The sequence below is a fragment of the Crocuta crocuta genome, unplaced genomic scaffold, assembly GCF_008692635.1.
Source record: "Crocuta crocuta isolate KB4526 unplaced genomic scaffold, BGI_CrCroc_1.0 scaffold124, whole genome shotgun sequence".
In the NCBI taxonomy this organism is placed as follows: Eukaryota; Metazoa; Chordata; class Mammalia; order Carnivora; family Hyaenidae; genus Crocuta; species Crocuta crocuta.
In genome coordinates this window covers 3,615,296-3,641,861 of record NW_027551573.1, presented here as the reverse complement: position 1 = coordinate 3,641,861, position 26,566 = coordinate 3,615,296, and the positions used below count along the sequence as shown (strand labels likewise).

The window sequence follows — 26,566 nt, the reverse complement described above, 5'->3', positions numbered from 1 at the left end:
GTCGCCCATCATCAAGTTCCCTGGAGATGTCGCCCCCAAAACGGACAAAGAGCTGGCTGTGGTGAGTTGCCGCGCCGGTTGCCGGGAGTCAAGTTCAGAGGGAAACTTCGGAGGCCGAGGACGGGGGAGGCGGGGGTCTCCCAAAAAGCCACCCCGCGGTGGGCACGGGGCATGGGGAAGAGCTTCAGGAAACGACTTGGGGGGTCTTTGGCTTGCTGAAGGAGGGAATCTCTTTTGCAAACCGTGGGGATCCTTGGTAATTGGAGAAGGCCTCTGCTAAACAACTTGGCAACTTTTAGGGCCCAGCGGGGTGGGCGAGAAACCAGTGGGGGCAGGGCAGGGAATGCTTCGGCAAACAGCTGGAAGGGACCCCTTTTATAAATAACGGGGGCATTGTCTAGTATCTGGGGGATTTGGCACGGGGGCAGCTTTGTAAACAACGTTTGGACACCTCTGGGGGGTTGGCTATCAGGCCCTTGGCAGGCGTCGGCGGCCTTTGGCCAAGGGCCTAAAAGGGATCTCTTTTGGAAATGGAGGATCTTTCCAAACCCCTGGAGGACTTTGGGAAGAGGGTCCTTTGACACACAATTTGGGTTAACTTTTGCACACATGTGGATAGGAGCTCAGGGCGAAGCAGAGTTTGGCCAACATCTGGGAACCTTTGGCACACATCTGGGGAGAGGCCGTGGAGGGGATCTTTCCGCAGATATTTGGGCCAGGAGGGAAGCTTAGAGCACGTCCTCTTCACCTGGTTCATGGACAAGTTGGTCAGGAAGGTCAAGGGTTGCACCTCGGAAAGTTTCCTCGAACTTCTCCAAAGAGGGCTGAGGACGGGAGGAGAGATCTGGCCGGGCCAGGGCGCAGGGAGGGGTTGGCGCAGGAGGGCCTGGCGCGTGGGGCGGGGGCGGACTGAGCCCCGGGAGGCGGCCAGAGAGCCGCCAAGCAGCCCTCCCTCCTGGCGGGGCTCTGAGCTGTGGCTCAGACATTGTTTTGCCAGCGCAGGAACTGTCTGGCTGGAGGGCCTCTCGACAGAGCGACTGCAGCAGCCTTACGCGTTACACAAGGCTTACACAAGGTGGCTGGGGGCACCCGAGGGGCACTTCTCTCACCCTGTGAGCGCCTGGGGCCGGGGACCCCTCCAGATGCTCCTTCCAGCCTACAAGATATCTGTGTGCCCCTTTATTGCTTCAACTACCCCAGCAATCTCATTCTCTTCCACCCTGGCCCCTATCCTGCCCAGGACAGGACTTTTGTACCTTCTGGGCACCCTAGGAACCCCTTCTCGGGCTGTGATAACACCACCCCCTTTTCCTACATATGGGCCTCTGTCCCTACTGGATAAGTGGGTTGGAAAAACTTATATTTTTAGGGGGCTACTTTTTTACAAGGGTCTGGAGCCGGCCTGATGAAGTGGCTGTTGGTTGGGGGTGAAGGTGAGCTTTGGAGCACTGACCAAGCTTCCTGGGTCCCCACACCTCCTACAGCACCGGGAAGTCTGTGTTGCCCAGAGGCGATGCAGTAGGAGGCTTGAGAAGCTTCTACACTTAGACTGCATGGGCTCACATCAGAGAGACTCTAACAACAGGTCTGCTGGGCAAGTGACTTAACTTCTTGATCTCACCTGCTTCTGCAGACAAGACCATAGTGGTACCTGTCTCAGGGTTAAGGAGGAGGTAATTCTGGACACCTTGAAGGGTACCTGGCATGTGGTAAACCTCTGTTATTACTCTCATTATCACTATTATTATACTCTCTATTTCCCTTTCCTAACTACTCCCCAAACAAGGTCAGGGCCCCCGTAATAAGGTCTCTTGGCTCCCTTTACAATTTAAGATTGCACTGACTGGTCCATCAAGCTCCCCACACTGGGATTTGAACCCTGGAGACTAGAAGCCTCTGTCGCATTCACTGGTTAATCCCCAATACTACTGGCACAGGGCTCAGCACATGGTAGGAGTCAAAAAATATTTGGGGAACAGATAAATGAGCTGGGTGGTCCCTGAAACTCCCCAGGGGCCTGTGTGGTTTAAGCCTCAGGGCAGAGCCAGCTGTACAGATCCTGAAAGACAAGACGGTTTTCTCTTTTGGAAATGACAGATCCAGGATTTGAACCCAGGTCTGGCTGCGGCTGGAGTCTGTGCACATACGCCTTGAAACTCCTTGTAAAAAAAAAAAAAAAAAAGTGAAAAAACAACGTCTATGTCATCTGCGGTTAGGTGGATTAAAGGAAATGATGGAGGGAAGAAGAGAGTTTCAGCTCCGAGCATGGACTCAGGAGCCTGATTGGTTGGATCCAAATCCAGCTCTGCCATTTGTGAGCTGTGGGGTCTTAGGCAAGTTCCTTAACCTCTCTGTGCTTTAGTTTCTTCGTCTGCATGACGGAGATTGTAACAGTACCTATATAGGGCATATAGTAAGCACTCAATTCGTGCTCCAAGTCGCGCTTTACAGCTTTTATGTCACTCAGCTAGTGGGTCACAGAGCCAGTGTGGGAACCCGGGATGCTATGCCGTGTCGTTGGATCCCTGACTACTTTGGTCAAGGTCGTGCCACCCTAACGTGGCTGCCTGACTTCGGGTGTTCGTTTCTTCCAGCAATATCTGAACACCTTCTACGGCTGCCCCAAGGAGAGCTGTAACCTGTTCGTGCTGAAGGACACATTGAAGAAGATGCAGAAGTTCTTCGGGCTACCCCAGACGGGCGACCTTGACCAGAGCACCATCGAGACCATGCGGAAGCCACGCTGTGGCAACCCTGATGTGGCCAACTACAACTTCTTCCCTCGCAAGCCCAAGTGGGACAAGAACCAGATCACATACAGGTGCCAGGGCAGGGCCCCGGGGCTGTGGGGACACTGAGTCTCCGGGCCTTGCTTCTCCCTCCCTGGGGACCCAGGGGGTATCCAGTGAGAGCCTGGAATTCTTGGGAAATGGAGTCAGATGGACCAGAGCTTGAATCTCACACTTACTCATAGCCTTGGGCCATCAGGCAACTTAGTTTCTTGCGCTCTGAGCCTTGGCTTTCCAGTCTACAAAATGGGGCTAAAACACAACCTTCCTAATAGGTTGTTGGGAACTAAGCTTGGTCACAAATAAAGGGATTTCTCAGCATCCAGCATACGGTTAAGAGCATAATGAATGTTCTTCATTCCTTACTTTATATATACTATTACTACGATAACACGCTATTATTATTAGTTAGAGGGAATTTGGAGCAGGTGGAGGGAATTTGATGATTGATTGCTACTTGATTTGTATATGATATTATAGAGTTGTTATAAGTAATTGTTAACTGGGCTGAGAACTCTGCTCTGTGGGGCTCGTGCACGATTCCAAGGGTGAGGTCTCTGCTCTGTGCCCCTTAAGGCACTATTCATGCCTCCTCGCCCACCAGCCAGAGGTGAGGAATGAGACCCAGGGCATGGAGGTATGGGCGGGTCTAGGGCTCCACGGACCCTCAAGGCATTCTGGGTAGGCTGTTCTCCCGGTAAGCTCTGCTTAACATGCACCCACACATATACCTGCCCGCTCACGCATACTCATACGTGCGTGCCGAAGCCTATGCACCCGTCACGGGCTTAGGCACACATTCGCACCCCTGTACTCATGCACACACATTCACACACACCATTCAGGCATGGTCACACACACAATTGCATGTACACACTTGTACCTATATGTACATGCTCGTGTGCGTGTGCCCCCTCACATTCCTTTGTACACACAGGCACGCTCACACGTGTTTCTGTCTCCTCCAGGATCATTGGCTACACGCCTGATCTGGACCCTGAGACAGTGGATGATGCCTTTGCGCGTGCCTTCCAAGTCTGGAGTGACGTAACCCCGCTAAGGTTTTCTCGCATCCACGATGGAGAGGCTGACATCATGATCAACTTTGGCCGCTGGGGTAGGCAGAAGGGGGGTCAGCAGAGGGCCAGTGTGGAGACCAGTGGGCGGTCTGGCTGTTAGAGGGGCACAGGGGTCCTGAGCATAGCCTAGACAGGAGACTAGAAGATGGAGACACTGGAGAGCCACACTGACGTGGCGGCAGGTGACGTGATGGGGTGTATACCCTGGAGGCAGTGAAATCCTGATGGCAAGTGGTCCACATGCACCGCCCAATATGGGGCCATTTAAATTTAAATAAAACTTACAATTCAGTTCCTCAGTCACACTGGCAACATTTCAAGTGCGTAGTGGCCACATGAGAAGAGTGGCTATTGAACTGAACAGCACCAAGAATGTCCCGATCATCACAGAAAGTTCTGTTGGCTAATGCCGGGGCGACACTGAGGAGCTCCGGATGTGAGGGTGGCTCAGAAACAGTGGAGCAGTGTAGACTCGAAAGTAAGCGGACTAGAACCTGGGATCAAGGACACCATGTGGGTTGGCGATGTGAACACTGGCAGTAGTGTAGACGTGAAGGTGGGCAGTGTGGACGTCGTGAGTGGTATTGCGATGTGGGTAAATGGCACAGGCACAAGCAACGGTGTTGACATGGGGGTGGATGGTGTGGACGTGGGCGGCCAGGTAGGCATGGGGGTGAATGTTGTGGATATCGGTGATGGTATGACTTGAGCATAAGCGCTGGGGCTGAAATGGCAGTGAGTGTGGGCTAGGTGATGTAGACTATGGTGTGGATGTGGGCGCAGTGAGAGTGAGTGGTGAGGATGCTGGTGTGGCGTGTTAGTCTGTGAGGGGTTATAACCTCATGAGTGAAGGTCAACGGTAGAGATACCGGGGACTATAGAGACCTGAGGGGGTAGTGAAGACCGTAAGATGGTAACAATCAAGTTAGCTCCCTACTGAGATGCTGTGCTCCCCGTGCTGGATAACCGTCCAGGGAAGGGCACGCTGCGAGGTCAGCTACAAGACCCCGGGCTGGGCTGTGGCTGGGAGTGGCAGGAGCAGCTAGAAGCTGAGACCCGGTGTATTGCAGAGCATGGAGATGGATACCCCTTCGATGGCAAGGATGGGCTCCTGGCTCATGCCTTTGCCCCGGGCCCCGGTGTCGGGGGAGACTCCCACTTTGACGACGATGAGCTGTGGACCCTAGGGGAAGGGCAAGGTAAGAAAGTGGACATCCACACGTCCAGGTCTCCTCTCCGGGCCTCTGTGTGCCTCTGTGGCCCTGGCAACAAGGACTGTGGCTTCCCTGGGGGCACAGTCGTGCCCTCCTCCATCTGCTCTGATGGGACCCGAGAGACGGCGGGGGGGGGGAGTCCCATAGCCGGGCGAGTCAGAATCCTGGTCTCCAAAGAAGGGCCTGGAGGGGCTCACACTCCACCCCGCACTGCCCTCAGTGGTCCGTGTGAAGTACGGGAACGCCGACGGGGAGTACTGCAAGTTCCCCTTCCTCTTCAACGGCAAGGAATACAACAGCTGCACGGACACAGGCCGCAGCGACGGCTTCCTCTGGTGCTCCACCACCTATAACTTCGAAAAGGATGGCAAATACGGCTTCTGCCCCCACGAAGGTGAGCGTCCACCTGGCCCCAGTCTTTCCCCACAGCCTCCTCCTTCCCGGGCTCCCCGCTCCCCGCCTGTGCCCCACGCCCTGCAAGCCCGACGCTGCCAGTCGGCCAGTGCGCCCCACTTCATTAACTCAGGCCCTCCCGTCCTCATCTGAGCCATTGCCGTGTCCTTCTCATCTGCACAATTATTTACACCACACTTTCAGTGAATCAGTTGTTTTGTTTGGCCATTAGCAAAACTGTGTGTGAAATCACGGGTTTGATGTGCTCATTTTGTTTTTCTAACGTGCATGGGAAGGAATTTAGAATTACTAAAATGCCCAGTGGTTCCCTGGCCAAAACTGGGGAATCTAAGGACGCAGGTAGAGGCTGGGGGATGGGTCGGAAGCCTCACAGCAGGATTCGAAGGCGAGGCTCAGACACCGGTACCCAACCTGGCTTGGGGACACAGGCCTGGGAATTTCAGCCATCGTTCCCGGTTCTGAAGCTGACTCTTCCAGCGTGTGTGTGTGTGTGTGTGTGGTGGGGGGGGGAGGGGGTTGGCTGTTCCATCTGCCTCTCTGGATCTCTGTCTTTCCTTTCTTGTGTCTGCAACTCTGTGTCTCGGCAAAGGCATTAGGCTTGATTCAGTATCTTTGTGTTTTTTTTGTCGACGTTTGAGACAAAATTTTCAGATGTTTTGAAACCATATAGAGCAGGGAGTTTCCTTAAGGGTTAAGGGTATGGACATAACACACTCAATCCTTTTTAAATAGATCCTTCACGATGAGACATACTTCGTGACTAGAAGTCATCAAAAGACAGTGTATACATTTTCATTCTAAAATTTTTTAATCTTTATTTATTTTTGAGAGAGAGAGAGAGAGAGCACTAGCTGGAGAGGATCAGAGAGAGAGGGAGATAAAGCCAAAGGAGGCCCCAGACTCTGAGCTGTCAGCACAGAGCCCAATGTGGGGCTCGAAGTCACGAACTGTGAGATCATGACCTGAGCCGAAGTCAGATGCTTAACTGACTGAACACCCCCAGGCGCCCCTATACATCTTCATTCTAGATTACATCATCTTAGTGATCTGGAGATCAAAAGCCCAGAAAACTGGAAGAAAAATGGGAGAAAATGCAAAACTTAATTGTTTTAATACTTGCTTCTTCCCCATCCCATGAAGTCTTTTTGATCTATATCTGTATATATATATATGCCCCTGACTTTTTGGCTGTAATGTTAACGTGTTTGTGAATCTCTCGGCACACCAGACATCTTAACAGAGGGAAAGAAACAAAGAGCTAGTTAACGGTGTTCCTGTTTACACTTTTAATACCAAAGCTCACGCGATACTTTGTATTAAGTAAGAGTTCAAGTTATTGACCATTAGTAAGTCAAATTTTTAAACAAAGACGCTTTCTGTCTCTGGCATTTCCCAGTGGGGATTCAAGCAGAGATAACCTTGCCATGTGTCAGTGCCTGTGATTAGAACAGAATGCCTTGATCATGGAAGTGGAAACAGCTGTAATTCATAAGTTTGGTTTTTCCCTGCATCGGACGTTAGCCATTTCCTTGGTCTTGAGCCAGATGCAAGTACATACAACATGCACGTGGTCGGTCTTGGGGTAGAAGTTCTGGTTACTCAGCCCCTCCTGACTTCTGAGTCAATGACTGCTTCTCTTCATCCTTGTTGGGGACAGGATCTGAAAGGAGATGGGGGCTTCCTGGGTGGTAGAAATGCAGCTGTTGGGAGACCAGAGACAGGCTGGCCTACCTCAAGGTTAACACTTGGCCTTTCCCTCTCTGAAGCCACCAAGGCATCTGGCTTCAGTTGTGGCTCTTCCCTTGGTCTCATTGTTTCTGGCGTTGCGGGGGAAGGTCTCTCGGTTGGGGAGAGGGGAGTAGTGAGGATATGGGGTGGTGATCCTGTGGTCCCTGGCCCCCAGTTTGGTCATGGTGGAGTTAACGGGGGCTGATGAGGTCACCTCTGGCGCCACCGTGCACAGATGGTCCTTGTTACGCACTTGTGGTTTTGCTAGTTGGCAATTCCAGAGACACACCATTTTGCAGCTTGGGGGTGGATGAAGGCATCGGGGGAGCAGGGGAAGAGCCCAAGACGGACAAGCCCGGACTCTGAATCCCACTCTCCCCACATTCTCCAGGCATATAGCCTCTGTCTCGGGGAGGTCAGAGTGGGAGCTCGGAGCGCATATGAAAAGATATCTGGAGACACCATCTCCCTTCCATCCACCCCCTCCTCTCTTCCTCTCTCTCCTACAGAGACCAGAGCAGGGCAGGGCAGGAAAGCGCCTGGGCTTGAAAGGGAGGTGAAGCTTTCTGTGTGCGTGCGTGCGTGCAGCAAAGGCTGAGCAAGAGAGAGATGACCATGAGCAGTTGCAGAACACCAGCCTTCCCAGAACCTCAGTTTTCCCCTCTCTCGAATGGAAAGATTTGTGATCCTGCCAAAAACCACGGGGGATCTATTTAGCCATCTCCATGGACTTGGGCTCGGAACAGGCGGAGTGGACAGTCACCTTGGGGTCGGGGCAGGGGCAGGGCTCTGGAGGCCCCACGCTGTGTGCCAGGTTTTAACCATTTCATTGCTGGGAGGAGGGGAGGTGGTCCATCAGGTCCCAGGGGAGGGATCCAGTTGGCTGGGGAGGCGGGAGCACCTTCCAGGGGCCCAGAGAAGCAGCAGCTTACCAACCGGCATAGACGGTTTTTAGTCTTTAACGATGCTGCAGCCTCACTGGTGTGAACTGGCAGGTTGGCGCCCAGCCAGCCCTGTGCCCACGCAGGGACCGAGCTCATTCCCAGGTCGGCGGGGGGTGGCCTCCCACACTCACGCCCTCTCCGTCTCTCCTTCACCCCCAGCTCTGTTCACCATGGGTGGCAACGCTGACGGACAGCCCTGCAAGTTCCCGTTTCGCTTCCAGGGAACGTCCTACGACAGCTGTACCACCGAGGGCCGCACCGACGGCTACCGCTGGTGTGGCACCACGGACGACTACGACCGAGACAAGAAGTATGGCTTCTGCCCCGAGACAGGTGGGTGTCGCCGCCTCTGATGACAGAAAACCTATCAGCGCCCCTCCCTTCCTCCTTTTTCCCTCCCTCCCTCCCCCTCCCTCCCTGATTTTTGCTGAGCCCCTGCCTCCCGCAGGAGACACAGGTGGGTCTTCCACAGGACCCCACGTGGTGCAGCTCGCCATCTATGTTGGTCCCGCTGGCTCTGTCCAGCCCCCTTTGCCTCTGGTGCCCTCCAGCCCCATCCACGGGAGGCTAATTAAAGCTCTGGAATCTGGCTGCGTGGGTTTGAATCTTAGCCCCGACGCTTCGAGCAGTCTCTGCTCAGGCAAGTTTCTTCATTTCTCTGAGCTCCAATTTCCCATCCGTGAAATGGGATAACTCACAGTTCCCACTGCACAGGGCTGTGGAGAAGTGCTTGCTCCAGTGCCCAGGGCCAAAGCGAGGGCTCCGCAAGCGTGATTTGTTCACGTCCACCTCGTGTGGTTCCCCAGTGGTGGCCTCGGGTGCCTTACGGCCCCCTGACTCCACAGCCATGTCCCTCACTCCGCAGCCATGTCCACTGTTGGCGGGAACTCGGAGGGTGCCCCCTGCGTCTTCCCCTTCACCTTCCTGGGCAACAAGCACGAGAGCTGCACGAGCGCGGGCCGCAGCGATGGGAAGATGTGGTGCGCGACCACAGCCAACTATGACGATGACCGCAAGTGGGGCTTCTGTCCTGACCAAGGTATGGCGTCCTGCCTGTTGGGTGGAAACACCAGATGCCGCCCCACCCCGCACTGGAAACCTTCCCGGGCCCCCACCCACCTCTGGCATCCACGCCACCCCCCAGATACCCGCCTGTGCTGATAGAGGCACCACTGTGGCTGAGGCCCCGCCTATCCGGGGAGATGGGGCTCTTCCCTTCCACCTTGACCACCTGTCCAGGTGAGGCCGTGACTACCCAAAATGTCTTAGTGCTGAGCACGGGGTACCCAGTTCCAGAGAATGATTTCATTCCGAGGCAATCAATTCCCCTCCAGTGGAGAGCTGCCTGTGAGGAGCTGGGTGGGCAGGAAGAGAGAGGAAAACAGGAGTAGCCTCATTCTTCTCCAGCACCAACTTCCACACAGCACGAGAGACTCTCCAGAGCTCTCCATGCCCCATTGGCACCATCTTTTGCCAAGTTGTGAATGGGTTGGAGGGAACCTTGATAGTGCCGAGTGCTGAGAACATAGCACCCAAGACAGCTCTCTGTCCCCCCAGGGCTCACAGGCTGGGGCGAGAGCATGACCAGGGGATAGGCCATGACCTTACTATGTGGTCAGTGCAGTGAGCAAGGTGTTTGGGGCCACTGAGCCCACTCTAATCTGCAGGGCCCAGTGCATTGCTCTTTTTTCTTTTACTTTTTTTAAATGTTTATTCTTGAGACAGCGAGAGACAGAATGCAAGCAGGGAAGAAACAGAGAGAGAAGGAGACACAGAATCTGAAGCAGGCTCCAGGCTCTGAGCTGTCAGCACAGAGCCCGATGTGGGGCTTGAACTCACGAACTACAAGTTCATGACCTGAGCCTAACCGACTGAGCCCCCAGGTGCCCCCCAGTGCACTGGTCTTAAAGCTCCCTGGTGACACCAGGTGGCCGGATGAGAGGTCTGGTCCAGGACTGGCCAGAATCAGATCAGCCTCTTTTTATGTTACCTTTTTTTTTTCTTCTTTACTCACAAGGGGGTAGAGTTTGGGTAATGGCTAACCGCCGGAGCCCGGCCAAAAGACGTTTTCTTAACCCCTGCCAGTGCCACGCTGGGACATACCCTGATATTACTCGCTCTGCTCCAGCCTCTGTGTAAAGGTTGATCCTCCGTCTGCTGGAATGGCTAAGGACCCCAGAGCTGGCGTGGCATTAGGACTGTCGTAACAAAGTGCCACAAACTGGGTGTCTTAAAAGAACAGAAATTTCTTCTCTCTGAGTCTAAAATCAAGGCATTGGTATGGCCACGTTCCCTCTGAAGGCTGCGTGGCACCAATCTCTGCCTCTGTTTTTACGTGGCCTTCTGTGTGTCTTCTCTTACAAGGGCACTGGTCACACTGCATGGAGGGCCGCCCTGCTCTTGTATGACCTCCTTTTAACTCACGTCTTAACTGCAAAGATGCTACTTCCACATAAGCTCAGGCTTAGGACCTGGACACATCCTTTGGGGAGACCCCATTCAGCCTGCCCCCCGCCCTCTGTCTGTGGCTGAGCAACCTCTCCAAGTGGGAAAGGTTATGACTTCCCCTGGGGCGGGACTGGTGAGCCCACCCCCTTCCTTCTTCGAGACCCTATAGTGCAAGTTTTTTCTTAAACAAATGGGACCCCAAGTAGAGGGTTTGCGGCCGCTAACTTGTTCTCCTTTATGGCACACAGCAGCCGCCCACCCTGGGGAGGGACAAAGGGACGTTGGCTGACCCGACCTGAAAGCGATGGGCATAGTATCTCAGTCCCAGAATATTCGGGAGAAGGAAAGATCAATACGTGCCACTTGCGAGGCTCTCGGCTGCACCATGGGGATGTCCTCAGCATCCCCATCCTCTCTCTTCTCCCCCCGCCCCCCGCCTCGTCTCTCTGCCCCTTAGGGTACAGCTTGTTCCTGGTTGCAGCCCATGAGTTTGGCCATGCGATGGGGCTGGAGCACTCCCAGGACCCCGGGGCCCTGATGGCTCCCATTTACACCTACACCAAGAACTTCCGCCTGTCCCACGACGACATCAAGGGCATTCAAGAGCTTTATGGTAACCCTCCGTGTGGGGGCCTCGGGACAGGGGTCTGGGGAGGTCGTGCAGCCCTGGATGGAGGCCAGGGCTTGGGGACCAGCAAGGTCCCATCTCTCCAGGACTGCAGGAGGCTAAAACCAGGAGACAGGAGCGTTGATCAGTTCTGGGAGTATCAGAGCAACCCCCCAGGGGACCCCTGGATAGTCCCTCTCCTTTCTTAATAACACCAGTATTCATTCCCTCTGGGCTCCCCGGAGCCACTCGGGGCTGTAGGCTGGGGAGAAACTGACTGTCTGTTTTCTAGGTGAGTAAACGAAGGCCTGAGGAAGGTAACCCTTTTGGCCCGGGGTCACCATGAAAGCAACCAAGTTAGGTTTAGAATCCAGAAGGAGCTAAATACAGGGCAGAGTGGCCCAGCCTCTGGAGGACCCTGATGATGTGGAGGGAGGGGTGCGAAAGTGTCTGGTTTTCATACCCCATTCTTTTATCTTGATGTGTAATAGGCATAATTCAGCCAGAGCTGGAAAACAGTGATTTATTTAGGAATACTTATGATGAGGCTGGAGTAGGTCCATTAAGAAAAAAAAAAAAAAAGCACAAAATGGTCTTGGTGGTGCCTGGACCAAGTCAAAGTAGTAGAAGACAGAGCTGGGGCACACGGGTTTGGGAAAGAATACCAGGTTGACGGAGAGACTCCAAGTTCAAATGCATCTGCCCTTCCCCAGCAGCAAGAGATGGAGCGGGTCTTTACCTCCCTGGACTCAGTGTCCTCATCTCTAAACTGGCCAGTTGCCACGAGGAGCAAAGGGACAAATCCTTGAGAAAGTTCCATACCCCCGGTGCTGGACACCTTGGGGGCTGCTGCTGGCCTTAACTCTCTTTCGGGCTTCAGAACCTGACCTTTGGGTTTGAATCCTTGGGCAAGTCACTCACCCTTTCTGGGCCTCAGTTTCCCTATCTGTAAAATGGGAGTAATAACGGCCAGGGGTGTGGTGAAGACTGGTTCGGGCCATGTTGGTGAAAAGCTTTTATAAAGTACTAACCAGCTGGTCAGGATCCTGGTCTCTCTTTACTGACCTCCTGCCGCATCCAGGCTCATCTCTGTGTCTTACCCGGCCTCACTCCAGGGCCAGGATACTATTTCTTCTGACCCTTAGCAGGTTGGGTGGGCAGCCCTGGGGGCTCAGGCCTGGTGGGGAGGGAGAGCCCCTGGAGCCGGGGAGAGTCTGAGCTCGCATCCTCCTCCAGGGGCCTCCCCTGACATTGACACTGGCACCGGCCCCACCCCGACGCTGGGACCCATCACTCCTGAGATCTGCAAACAGGACATTGTCTTTGATGGCATCTCTCAGATCCGTGGGGAGATTTTCTTCTTCAAGGACAGGTGAGTGCAGGAGCGTGCTTCTTGTCCTTGCCCTCTGTCCGCTCCCCGTTACCTTTGTACCCTCAGCCCTTGCTTCCCAGGACGGCCCACATAGACAGCTGTCCTGTGTATCGGACAGCCTTCTAGGTGTCAGTGGCTTCCCGCAATGGCCATTCCTTCTGCCCTTTCCTAGTCTGTGGGTCTGCCAGGGGTCTTGGCTTTGGGCTGTGGTTTGGGTTCGGGTATGTTCTGCATGTCACTCATTCTCCCGGGATTAGCAGCTGCTTGTGGCAGATGACAAACACAAGAGGCCAAATCAAACCACACAAGCATATGTAAAGCTTCCACTCGCATCATGTCTGAGAATGTTCCATTGACTGAAGCAAATCACATGGTCAAACCCAACACCCAAGAGGGTGGTGCTGTGAGGTCACATGGCAAATGCACATGGATGTGTAATTCTGAAATAGGGGTGGAGGGAAGAATTGGAAACAATAATCTAGGCTCCCACAGGCTTTCTCCTGGAATGGCTTTGACCTCAAATAGTCAGATCATTTTCTCTATGGGGAACAAGTAACCACAGGGGAGAGGTGGTATCCTTTATGCTATAAATAAAGGCCTCCACCCAATTGATCAAGAGTTGACATTCACTCAGCTGCCTTAGTCCTCCTGGAGAACAGCAGTCAGTATCTAGGACTGCATTAAAGGGTCTTCCATCATCCATCTGTACATACATACATATGTGCATACACCCATCCGTCATTCATCTGTCTGCCCATATCTATTACCAGTCTGTCATCATCCATCCATCTTCCATCCATTCAGCAATCTGTCCATCCAGCCATCCATCCATCCATCCATCCATCCATAGAGTGTGGTAGGTGACAGAATGAGCTTTGGAGCCAGATTCCCTGGGTTGGAATCCTGGATCTGCCCCTTACTGGTTGCATGATTATAGGCAACTTAATTATGTGTCTCCATTGCACCTCAATTTCCTCATCTATAAAATGGGATAGTATTCTAACCTATCTCATGGGGTTGTTGTAGGGATTAGACGAGCTTAGTGCTTAGTGTAATGCCTGACGCAGGGTAAGTGTATTTGATCGTACCAGCTAGTGTTACCAGCACCTGATTACGTGGCATCGACCGTGCCAACCACTGTGCCTTAGGAGTGGGGGTGGGAGACGGTGTGCTTGGAGCCTGGATCAGAGTTCTCAAAGAGAAGTCCATGGGTTTCCTATATCAGAGGCCCCTAGGGTAGGAATGTTAGGAGTGTGAGTTTCGACACCCGCCCCCAGCCCCCTGATTGAAATCTCTGAGCTCCTAGGCGTTTGTATTTTTGCAAATTTCCCTAATATCCTTATGCACAGTGAAGTGACAGCAGCAGCGGTCTGATCTGGGAAACAGAGGCAGGGAGAGCTGACAGCGACTGACAGCGGTCCACATTTGAGTGAAAGAGAGAAAATTTCAGAAACAGTTGAAAAAGGGTTGCATGGACACCTGTGCATCAGGGAAAGCTCTGAAAAGGAAGCCGCACTTGAGTGGGAGCCTGTAAAAGAGAAGCAGATCAGGTGGCAGTGATGGGCTGACAGCTTGGGAGGGTGCTTGGGTCAGGGGGAGCCGTGGGAGGGAAGCTGCAAAGATGTGAGAATTCCTGGCTTGCAGGGGGAGGGACAGAGAGCCTGATGAGGCTGGAAGATGTTCCCTGAACTGTGAAGCACCTACTCTTACGGTCCAGGCACTGGGCTAAGGGCTGGCAGGGGGAGGGGTGAGCGCAGATGCTCTGCTTTTTGCAGATTCTTCTGGCCAATAGGGAGCTGAGCTTCAGAATGCAGTGAGTAGTCAGGTACCATCAGGCCTTGAATGCCCGAACCAGAGTGCGTAACAAGAGACGTGAGTGCTTCCCTGCAGTCCCCGTTCTGGGGATGGGGAAGAGGCGAATCAGGGGTCCCCCACTGCCCGGCACTGTCCTTAGCCTGGAGCACTTCCCGCTAAGGAATCCCTGACCACACACTAGGATCTGAGGAGTGTGGACCTAGGAAAGGGCGCAGAGCCCAGGCCCGGGTTTGGAGCCGTCCCTGGTGTGACACTGCACTTTCAAAAGGAAGTCGGTGAGTGTTTAACGGGTTCGTTGAATTAATCGATAAATATTTCACATGCAGAAATTGGTGGTAGGTACTGCCAAGTTGAGAAAGGTCACAGTGCAAGATCATTAAACTCAAACTTGGGAGTCAGGTCAGGATTCGAATTCTGGTGATACCATAATCTCTCAGCCTCATTTGCCCAACAAGGCTCCTGGTGCCTTCCTGCAGCAGGGTGTTCGTGCTGCAAGTAACAGAATCCCAACGCAAGCCGGTTCAGACAACAGAGAGAAATTGCCCCCGCGTGGTATGAAGTCCAAGAGTAGGGCTGCCTTCAGGGGCAGAACTCAGTGATCGCTTTCTCCACGGCCATCCTCCGTGTTGATTTCATCTCAAGGCTGGGTCCTTCATGGTCACACAATGGCTGCCATGGCAGTGGTCGCTGTGGGCTTCCTTGCCCACATCCAGAGAGAGAGAGAGAGAGAGAGAGAGAGAGGAGTCCCCAGATATGAAATACAAGTCTGTCCGTTCAGTCTTGTTGGGCTCATGTGAATCATACAGCAACTACTGAATCGATAATAATTGCCAGGAAATTCTAAGCTCTGATAGGCTGAGACCAGTGGTTCTCGAACACTGGCACCTGTTTGGATCATCGGGAAGGCTTGTTAAAACAGGTTGCTGGGCGCCAAGCCCAGAGAATGTGGCCCACAGGTTTCGAGGGGGACCCGGTGATTTGTGGTTCCCAGTTTCCAGACGATGTTCCTGCGGCTGGTCTGGGGATCACACTTCGAGACCAGTGGCTTACGCTCATCAGAATGGGGTTTGGGTCCGGCAAGCTTGGGTCATGAATATGGGAACTGTGTGAGGAAGGATGGTAGGGAAATAACTGGGTAACAGAGGCTGGTAAGCCACCAAGAGTGCATGCGATCTTGTGATATTGTGAAGAGTTCATTTTACGAGACACACAACATGCTTGGCACTTAGTTGGCCCTTCAAAAATAATAGTTCTCCCTCTTGTCACGTGCCTGAGTCCATTTCCCTTTCAATTCAGGAAATGCTGTGAGTACCATCAGCCCCTGCCTCAATTGGCTTCTGATCTAGTAAAGGATATATGACATTAAAGGAAAAAACAAAAACAAGAGAACTACTATTCCAGGCACCCAGTGTTGATTTTGAGAGATTCAGAGGAGGAAGAATATGGTATGGACAGAGGTAGTTAGGGAGGGCTTCCTGGAGGAAGGAGCAAGACAGGGAACAAAAAAGAGGCTCCTCTGCCCTGGCATCTTGCAGAGGGAGTCTTCCCCAGCCTTCCTTTTGATCTTGCCTCCCTCTCCAAGGGCATCACCGCCGGGAAGTTTTTGAGTGGGCTTGGGGAGGTAAGAGTACATGCGGTAGTCACTGCAAAGCGACTCAAGGGGTGCTTTCCTGTGTCCCCTGCCCCAAATCCAGGTTCATTTGGCGAACAGTGACACCCGGTACCAAGCCCATGGGGCCTCTGCTGGTGGCCACATTCTGGCCTGAGCTCCCGGAAAAGATCGACGCTGTGTACGAGGCCCCGCAGGAGGAGAAGGCTGTGTTCTTTGCAGGTGCGTGGGAAGGGCCCTGCCTCACCCTCGGCTCCACGGGGCTCTGCACCTGTGGCCGCTCCCTCTCTTTTATGGGCCCGTTCTTCCAACCATGACTTCCAAGAGCATGGGATTCATCCGGGAGATTGGCTCAGACACCCAGCATCAAATAGCGTTAGCCCACGGTGTGGACATTTCATTGCCTTTTACCTTTCAATCCTTCGGATGCATTTTCTAGAAGGGAAATTGCAGCGTAGCGCTGGTGTCTCCAGTGCTTTTCTAATGCTAGAGCCTTTGGCGGACGACTGTTCTAGTTAGAAGTTTGTAGAAGGCGATTGATTTCTAACATTTAAAATGTATTTCAAGAGAATACGTGTATTTTCCATGGATTTCAGGATGAATTCCTTGAAAGCAAACTTCTGAGCAAACAGTAGGATGCAAAGTCTCTGTCAGTGGGAAACGTTCTCAGGGTCGGGTCACATGCTAACCTTGCTCCTTCAACATCATCTGAACCTACCTTGTGCCAGGGATGCAGCCCTGGCCCTCGCGGAGCCCACAGGCTAGCGGGGCGGGGGGGGGAACCAGAAAAGCAGGCTGCAGGAGGAAATGCCATAAGGCTCTAAAGAGGAGGGAGGACTGATAAGACACTGTCCTGGTCCGAGGGATGACCACAGGGACTGCTTCCTGGAGAGCTGAAGGCTTGGTGGCCCGAGGGTATGCGTTCCGCCAGCCAGCTCCCCATCTGCTCCGTCCCAGAGTGACCGCGGGCTGTGACGCGATGTTGGGAAAAGGTCATCACGGCAAGCGTGGCACGTAGCATACGTGGCTTAGCGTGCGAGGGAGCCAGGGACGCGCCGCCCTCACCTCACTCACTTCCTTGGCCCCCCTACTTCTGTGCAATTTGTGAAACCGTATATGTGAGTCTGGATTCTAGGCACTGAGCCAGAAGTGAGCGGGACTTCGTGTCCCTGATGAGAATGGGACAATGGCCACGGTGAGGCCCCGGCAGACAGAGGGAGGGAGGGACAGGCCAGACTGGAGGATTGCCGCCCCAACTCGCGCTGTGCTTCCGCCCCAGGGAATGAATACTGGGTGTATTCAGCCAGCACCCTGGAGCGAGGGTACCCTAAGCCGCTGACCAGCCTGGGGCTGCCTCCCGATGTCCAACGTGTAGATGCCGCCTTTAACTGGAGCAAGAACAAGAAGACCTACATCTTTGCCGGAGACAAGTTCTGGAGGTGAGGGGCTGGGGTGGTGCGAAAAGGAGGCAGCACAGCCCGCCGTGTGGACGGGGAGAGGACACTCTGGTCTCCTGTTTCCTGGATCAGAGTCAGAGGTTTGGGGCTACGGATGTGCCCCCTCTGGCCTCTCATCTCCCAGAGCCGCAGGCCCTCTGAGAAGTCCCCGAACGATGAAGCATCCTTGTGCGCATTGCTGGTATGGGTCTGGTCAGAACCTCCTTTCTTTCTCTTAAGTCTGGTCTGGGGCTTCCCATTTGGGGGTGACTCGCTGAAGAAGTGGGTAACAGCTGCTACTCCTGACACTATATGCCAGACACTATTCCAAGGGCTTTGTGAGATAAGTAGTGTTATTATTATTCCCATTTTACAGATAAGGTAAAGATGGGGTTCAGAGAAGTTAAGTGTCTGGCTTAAAGTCACACAGCCACGTTGTGTCAGGTAGGGATTTGAACCTGGGAATTCTGGCTCCCAGAGAATGTGCTCTTTATTCTTCACTCTTCTCTACTGTACCTGGGATAGTGGGGCCCTCAGAAATGGGGGTGGTGAAGGCAGGGTGGCAGAGGGCAAAATATGGTGAAGACAGAGATGGGTGCATCCGGGTCAGGCCCCACGGGAAGCAGCAGGCACCCTCTGGAATGTCTGCCGCGGGGCCAGTGTCCGTGGGCCAGTTCAGGAGCAGGTTACACCCTGCTCTAGATCATCAAAAAGAAAGGGTTCAATTCCAAGAGGCCATGGTCAGGGAGCCCAATATCCATGAATGGTCAGGGAAAGTCCACCCAGACTTCTGGAATTTGATTAGAATTCTTTACATTTCTCAGAAAGGGAAGCTGTGGTCCAAAGAAATTAAATAACGTGTCTCCGTTATTTAAATGCAAGTGTGTTGGCCACAGAGCCAGGATTATAACTGCCCCTCCTGTCCCCAAACCCCAAGTCCCTCTATTGTACCTTCAGTGTCACTCAGCCAAGTGGAAGGGGTGGTTGGTGCGAGGGGGGGTTGCTACATTCCTCTGGCGGCTGCCCCTGCATCTGGGCCCTCAGCCGGCCTTCCCTGAAACAGTCCTGCTTTCTGCCCAGGCCTCCCTCTTCCCCCCCTCTCCCCGGCTCCCCACCACCCTGCCCCCAGCTGCCCTGCCTTCAGAAGCTGTTTGCCCGCGTCAGGGAGGAATTCCAGACATATTGCTAAGATACTTAGCAACTTAAGCTGATGGATATCTCGAGCCTCAAGAAAGAATACAGTCAGCCAGGAAACCTCAGCCAGGCTTTCAGCCCACAGGCTCCGGAAAAGCCCTCTGCACAAGCACGTACTGCAAATAGCATTTCAGCCTGGTGGGCGCCCTGAACCTCTAAATCTTAGTATGCAGACAGTGAGGGGCACAGACACCCAGAACGTGAACCTTAGAGGCCTAGAGCATCTCTAGTGCCTACAAACCGTGGTGCTGGCAGGACTTTTCTGACCCCTCTCCCGTGCCCCCTGTGCATGTGAACACACAGGACGGGTGCCTCCACGTGTGAACGTGAGTGTGCACAAGCACGCCTGGGTACGTATACGCATGCACGTGTGGGCGTTGCTGGGTTTGGGGCAGAGTTATTGCTTCCCAAGCCCTTTCTGCAACAAGCCCACTTCCCAAAGCTGGGGTCCAGGATGCACAGGCTGCTCTAGAAAGCCAGTGAATCTGACTTAAAAGCAGCAGAGCTGAAGGCCTTATTGGAAGCTCCGGACTGGGTTTCCAGAAGAGACAGAAGTGCCTCCCCAAAGAGGTAGTTCATGAGCTGGAGATGCTGTTCCCGGAGCCCAGTCCGCAGAGGCCCCAGAGGCCTCCCTGCTGGAGAAGGAAGGAGAGCCCCAGATGACAGAGGACAGGCAGCTGCCTCCAGCCTGGCATCCCCTAGTCTATCCCAGGGAGAACTCAGCCCCTGCTTCCGGAAGCTTCCACTAAGCCCATAAATGTATACTCAGTGTCTCCTATGTGCCGGGCACTTAGCTGGGTGCTGGAAGACAGTGGTCTAGGAATAGTCACGCTCTGCCTTGTGGAGCTTACGGTAGAATGAGGGAACTGGGCATGAACATGTGACACTAGATCGATGATGGCTCTCGTGACAGACTCATCCCAGGCCTGAGGCTGTGCATTTCACCTTTATTTATCTCTTTTTTTAACGTTAACTTATTTTTGAGAGAGAAAGAGAGAACAGGGGAGGGACAGAGGATCCGAAGTGGGCTCTGTGTTGACTGCAGAGGGCCCGATGCGGGGCTCGAACTCACAAACCATGAAAGATCGTGACCGGAGCTGAACTTAGACGCTTAACTAACTGAGCCACCCAGGTGCCCCTCACCTTTCTTTCTTTTCAAAGGTAGATCCTGTTTTTAGCCCTATTTTCAAGATGTGGAAACTGAGGCCGAGGTACCTCAAGGGTACCCCCGTGGAAAAGCTGGGACAGTCATGTCTGTGTTTTTAACACCTGCTTTACACTGCCAGTTTCCACAGCTGTGGGGAACTATGAGGTGTCAGAGAAAGAACCCTTTTAGTACCAGCTGGCAGGAAGCACTGTAGGAGCCTGCAGACAGAGAGGAAGGTGAAGAGCTCCAGACTCCTTCAGAGCCAGAGCCCTCTGGTGCCCTGATGCTTTGTTCTTCCTGGCTGAGAAGAACTTGGAACCAAATCGGCTCACTTCTCTGGGCCTCAGTTTCCACATCTATAAAATGGGATTGCTTCCTGCCCTGCCTGTCCTTTGTGGGTGGGCTGAGAAAGAAATGAAGGCAAGTTCAAGCACAGGATACATAGCTTGGGGCGGTCATCACTCTGGGAGAATGTAGTGTTGGGGGTTGTCGTGGATGAGGTGCTGGGACTTCGGGCGGAAGACTTGGTTTTGGTACCCCAGGTCACGAGGAAGCGTGTTAGGTTTTGCAAGAAGCCTTCTGATGTGGCTGGGGTTAAGGAGGGCGGCTCTCCTGACAGGTCCCGGGGGGTGGGCAGAGGGGAAGTGGAAGTGGTGGTTGGTGTGAGGGGTGGAAAAGGAAACCCACCCCACAGGGAAGTCTGTGTGTCTAGGATTGGGGGGTGGGGCTGGCCTCGGGGACGAGGATCCACTCTGAGGCCTTGCAGAGCAGAGCCTGGCTGTCCCCGGAATGGCATTTGAACACAGCTCTTTCTAGAAAATCAGTGCCCGCCAGCACAAGACGTTTATCTTGACGCCTGCAGTATCCACCGGCAGACGGGAGATCGCTAAATATATAGAGAACAACAAATAGGTTGAGTGTAAGGGGGAAAGCAATGGAATCAAAGTGATGCCAGCGTTTGAAAAAGTCTTCCCCCAAAATGAAAAAGATGGAGGTATTGCTAGCCAGGAAGAAGACAGTGGCAACTAATTCTCAAGGCATTCACCTGGATCAAAGGCACGGCCCAGGATAACTATGTGCCCTGTTAGCTGCATCAGGGATGGAGGGGGCGGGAGGCCTGCCCTGTGACTAACAGGGCTGGACTCCTGTACCGCCTTGCACTGTAACCTGGCTGTCCCAGATGAGATCATCTCCCACCTCCACGTGGATGAAGAAGCAGCACTTTGTCCAAACTGCTCCGTGAAAGAATGCTGAGGTGGGACCCCATCCCTGGGCTCCTTGGTCCGGTGCTCTCCATAGTGCAGCAGCGATCAGAGTTGGTAAAGGAGCTAACATTTCCCAAATTCTTAGTACCAGACAGGGAGGTGGGTGCTTTGCATGTTATTTCATTTCCCACATACATTAATTAAGACGTTCAATACAACCCCATTTTACGGTTGGTAAAGCGGAGGTTCAGAGAGCCACTTGCAGCTGGGGGTGGGGGTGGGGCAGGCAGCCTTGGGGTGGATTACCACTTGGATGCTGAGTGCACTTTCTCAGCCTCTGGTCTGTAAAATGAGTATTCCAGTAATGACTGTGTCTTGGGTTTGTCACAAGGATCAACCGAGAAAACATATGGAAAGTGGTTAATGCACTGCTTACACACGAGCAGCAGTCACAGGATTGCTTTTCACGGGGCTTTTAAAGGTCACATAACTAACGAGTAGTGGGCTCGGGATCCAGACCCAGTCTGGCTCCCTGGCCTTTGACTCCAGCCGGCCGCCTCCCTGCAGGGCTGGGTCTGCTTTCCCAGGCTCAGCCAGGAGCCATCGGCTGGGTCCCCCTACATCCAGGTTGGGGCAGGGCTGGCCTTTAGGGACGTTCCAGCGATTCCTCAGCTGCCGTTTGCTCGCAGATACAATGAGGTGAAGAAGAAGATGGACCCTGGCTTCCCCAAGCTCATCGCCGATGCCTGGAACGCCATCCCTGACAACCTGGACGCCGTGGTGGACTTGCAGGGTGGCGGTGAGCGGCCCAGGCCCCTGTCCGCTTTCTAGGACCTGCCTCCCCGCCCCCAGCCAGGGCCTGGCTCCTCGCAAACACACACTCCCTCATTGTGCAGAGAAGCAAGGGGCGCCCGGGGAAAACAATCCAGCCCCTTCAGCCCAGGGCTGGGAAGGCGTCCAGACCCCTGACCTCTGCTCACTCAGCTGGCTCCGGGCGGTAAGACCCAGAAAGGCCCTTCACAGCTGCAGGGCCTGGAGCCAGGGAAGGGGAGGGCAGGAGGCCCGCTGGAAGAAGAAGTGTGGGCTCTGTGCCCTGGATTCATTCCGGGGTTTGGTCCAGGCCCTTTCAGGTTCCACGGGAGGCCTTGTGACTGCCTCCCATTAGCAGAGGGATGGCTCCATTTGAGACAGGACGGACTTTGTCCTGACCTCTTGCTGATGTGGCAAAGTTCTCCCACTCAACTCCATTTGCCCCCGGTCCCTTGCTGAAGAAAATACAACCCAGTATCGGCAAGGGGTAGCATTTGGAGTTTGAAAACCATATTCTGAGGAGGCTTCTGGGAGGTCTGCAGGGTCCTGGAAATGAGTCCACTTTGGCTTTTTAGAGGAGGTTTCAATTAAATTCCACAAAGATTTCTTTTGAGCCCTTATCATATGCTAAGCACATGGCCCTAAGCTCCGGTGGTGAAAGATCTCACATGTCCAAGAAAGAGCAGTGCATAATCTAGGGGCTAGGTTAAGGATTGTCTTCTAGAGTAAACATCTATTGAGCACCTGCTGTGTGCCGGGCTTTTAAAACGAGGAAATGAGATCCTGTGTGTCAGGAGTCACACATATTAGAGCCCGTAAGGGCCAGGCCGTGAGCACAAATGAGTGAAGCAGGTAAGGCAGACTATAGGGAAGGGTGAGGACTCTGGTGACCCAGAAGGCACAGGGGTCACCATGGGATTTACAACCATCTGCTTCTGATGGTTGCTGCGAGAATGGGGGCCCAGTATAGTTAGATAGTCTAGCTGTTCTCGAAGGAAGTGAGAAATGTGTATTTTCAGGTGGGCAGCTCATTCAGAACAAAACAAAACACAGAATTTGTGTGAGTCAAATGGAAGCCATCTGTAGGCCTGACAAGCACTGGGAACCTCCTCGTTTGTGCCCCTCTGGCATATGGGGAGTGCTTAGCTTGTGCCTGTGCCCAGCGGAGTGCTGTTATTTATATTAACAATAGCATGTATTTGCCAATTCAGTCCTCGCTGAGAGCTCTAAGAGTCTGTATCTTTATCCCCATCTTACANTGCTCTGTTACACTGAGAACATTCAGCTGCTCTGCAACGTAATACCTAAAAGGTGGCATTTCTTGACTGCTTTTCTACGAACCTACATGTTTTATTTTGTTTTGATTGTTACTACAAGCTTATGGAGTAGAAACTAATTTTTTCCCATTCTTAGATGAGAGTAACAGCTCAGAGGTTACGTGAGGAGCTGAAGGCCACCCATCTCTCCAGTAGGGTTGGACGATTCTGAGGTTATGCAGTAGCCAAGTGTGAAGCACCNAGGCTCCCGGGAACCTTCCGTGTGCCACAATGCCCAAGGATGGTATGGTCACAACCTCCTCTTTTTCTCATCCCAGGTCACAGCTACTTTTTCAAGGGCGAGTACTACCTGAAGTTGGAGAACCAAAGTCTGAAGAGCGTGAAATTCGGAAGCATCAAATCTGACTGGCTGGGGTGCTGAGCCATCTCTGGCTCCTCCAGGCACGCCCTCTCCATTGTCTTCTGCCAAACCAGGCCCTGAGCGCCGGGGAAGGACCCAGATGGGCCTGGCAGCCTTCAGCTCTGTAGTTAATCGGCATCCTCACCCCTACCTGGTAATTTAAGATTGTGGAGAGTGGCTCTGTCCTGTGCCCCGGGAACGGTGCTGATTATACCCGTGCCAGGTGCCCTCACCCCCCTTCCGTATCCCGCCAGCCGTCCAGAGCCACCCCCAAAGAGATGCTCTGATATTCTCAATGCAGCCCTGCCTCGGGCTGCCCTGGTGCTGCCACGCTTCGGGCTCTTTCCCCCTCCACAACTTTCTGTGGCTAACAGCACCCTCGGAGCCAACAGAGAGAGAAACTGTCTCAAGAGGGCACTGGTGGCCCGGCGGCCCGGCCTGGTGTGGGGCAGTGGGACAGAGGCACACCCGGCTTCTCGCTGCTGGCCGCCTTAGGACCTCTTCTACGTTAGCAGTTTGCTTTGTATGCACTTTGTTCTTTTCTTCTGATCGTTTTTATTGTTCCACTTTGAATTGAATTTCTTGACAGAAGGACTTCAGGTTGTCTGAAGTCACTCCATGATGCATCTCAGCCCACATAGTGACGGTTGTCTTGTTCACTCTACTTAGTGCGTCCCTGACCCCGTCACTTCCTCCACTGGCTGGAGGAACACCAAGCCATGGCTCCCCGCTCAGCCCTCCCCCACCTTCCTTCAACAGTTCCCCATGGGAAATGGCAACGAGTATGAATAAAGACACCAGTTGAGTGGCAATGTTTGCAGGGCGTTTTTTCGCAGAGCCTAGAGAGGGGCTGCAGCCCCTGGCGGAAGAAGGAACTTAAAAAGCCTAAATCTCTGCTCCTTATGGGGACCCAGGTGACATTGGCTGCAAAGGTCAGAGCTGCCAAAATAAATAGCAGGAGTCCCTCTATCCTGAAGAAAGAGCCTTTGAAATTACACTGGTTCTAGCACTTTGCTGGCGGGGTCTCATTCAAGGTTCCCTTCCTTTCCGAGGCTCAGTTTCTTGCCAGTAACACCAGTTCTTACACCCCTCCTCCTCCTCCTCCTCCTCCTCCTCCTATTGAACCACGAAAACACTCCTCCATAAATAGAGTGCGTACTATGTGCCAGGCACTTGACACGCATCATTTCATTTAACCTTTACAACGGCCTAAAGAAGGGGAGGCTATGCTTAGCCCATTTTTACCGATGAGGAAACAGGCCCAGAGATCAGCAACTTGCCCAGGGTACCATAGCTGTCTGGTAACAACCCAAGTCAAGGCCAAAGATGGCCAGAATCAGCAGCATTACCCTCTCCTACCCCCAAAGCCACCCGAAGTAAACATAACTAAGGGAGAAATCAAGTGTGCCTTCTAAACACAGCTTCTATTAATGGTTAAGGTCTTTATCCCTCCTTCCCACCAAGTTACGCACCCCTCATCCCTTTCTGTATAGGAATCTTGGAGTTCCTGGTAAAGAAATGGAAAGCCTGGGATTATTTCAGAGGCCATTTCTGGCTCTGATAGACTGGTTGCTTCAGGCCTCTCGTGGTGAGGCTGGTGGGGAAGGGCATGATTGGACACGACTCTCTGGAGGTGAACTTGGTGGGCTGGGTGTCATCTTTTTCTCCTCCTATGGCCTGCCCAATGGCTCAGGTCCTCGAGGGTCCTGAAGAGATAGCCTTTTGGGCAAGTTTCTGGCTAAAGAGACACGAGGGACTGGCAGCCCCTACTTGAAGACCCCCGAGGCTAAGGAAGCTTACATCATGACTCTAATACACTATTATTAACATGCTCTGTTACACTGAGAACATTCAGCTGCTCTGCAACGTAATACCTAAAAGGTGGCATTTCTTGACTGCTTTTCTACGAACCTACATGTTTTGTTTTGTTTTGATTGTTACTACAAGCTTATGGAGTAGAAACTAACTTTTTCCCATTCTTAGATGAGAGTACCAGCTCAGAGGTTACGTGAGGAGCTGAAGGCCACCCATCTCTCCAGTAGGGTTGGACGATTCTGAGGTTATGCAGTAGCCAAGTGTGAAGCACCAGCTGTCCCAGGGCCCAGGTACACAGATTCTCACCGCGCCCTCCAGCCCGATGTGAGCCGTTGGCCGGTAATTATAAGTCACTCACCATCTCCAGCATCTGCTTGTCCGCATTCAAGGCTTGACCTACTGGCCTCAGGTCTTGGGAAAATGCCTATCTTTCCCAGCCTCACCACCACTCATATAGTTCCAGATAGGCCCTTGAACTTCCTCAGGGTGAAATGGAGGCATGGCTCAAGTTATTTCCCTTTTTGGGGCCAGCTTCTTCATCAAGTGTGGAAGTCAATAGTCATTTTTGCCTTTTTCTATTAACAGCCTTGGGGAAAGCTCAGTTTTCTTATAGAGAACCATCTTCCACTGTCGGCCCATGTTTTGGTGCAAAGATTCTACTCCAGGTACCAATATCTCCATTGTCAAGACTCTCAGCTGTCACTGGCAAACATCCACCTCAAACTGGTTTAAGCAAAACCGAAACATATACCAGAAATTAAATACATAAAACAAAACCCACCCTGGATATACTAACTCACTTAGATGGTACAGCCTAGGGATGGCTGGATTTGGGTTCTGTTTCTCTGAGTTCTGTTTATCCCATTTTATAGAAGGGGCTAACTGAGGTTCATGGACATAGTGATCTGGCCAATGCCAGTCACAGACCCCGTAAAAGAGACTGGTACTCCAGATGGGCGTGACTCTCAAGCAGAGAGCTCTGCCTAAACTGTCGTTCATCGGGGTGCCCTGCTCTGAAGGAGAAACTTGGGGCAGGGTGGGGAGGGGGGCTAGTTATATGACCAAAGAGGAAGAGCCAGATATCTAAAGGGGTGGGGCTAGCGCTCAAGGGGTGGAGCCAGAGCTGGGGAGTTCAGAGCCAGAGGCGAGGCGCGACGGCGTCTAGGTGACTCGCGCCTGCGCGGAGGCCCCGCAACGGCGCCGCCGGCTGGGACTCCGGCGAAGCTCCCCCTAGGTCGCTGTGGGTGCTCGCACCGGCGTTTC

General features: G+C 53.2%; 1 protein-coding gene across 1 annotated transcript; it reads left to right on the top strand.

Moving 5' to 3' along the window:
* MMP2 (matrix metallopeptidase 2) lies at window positions 1–24,300 on the top strand. The gene is made up of 13 exons (XM_077751235.1): window positions 1–61; window positions 2,595–2,821; window positions 3,758–3,906; window positions 4,939–5,067; window positions 5,303–5,476; window positions 8,328–8,501; window positions 9,034–9,207; window positions 11,074–11,229; window positions 12,460–12,595; window positions 16,105–16,241; window positions 17,299–17,458; window positions 21,691–21,800; window positions 23,406–24,300. Exons 2-13 carry the CDS (start codon window positions 2,670–2,672, stop codon window positions 23,507–23,509), a joined length of 1,755 nt encoding a protein of 584 aa, XP_077607361.1. The 5' UTR covers window positions 1–61; window positions 2,595–2,669; the 3' UTR covers window positions 23,510–24,300.
* Window positions 24,301–26,566: the final 2,266 nt, after the last annotated feature.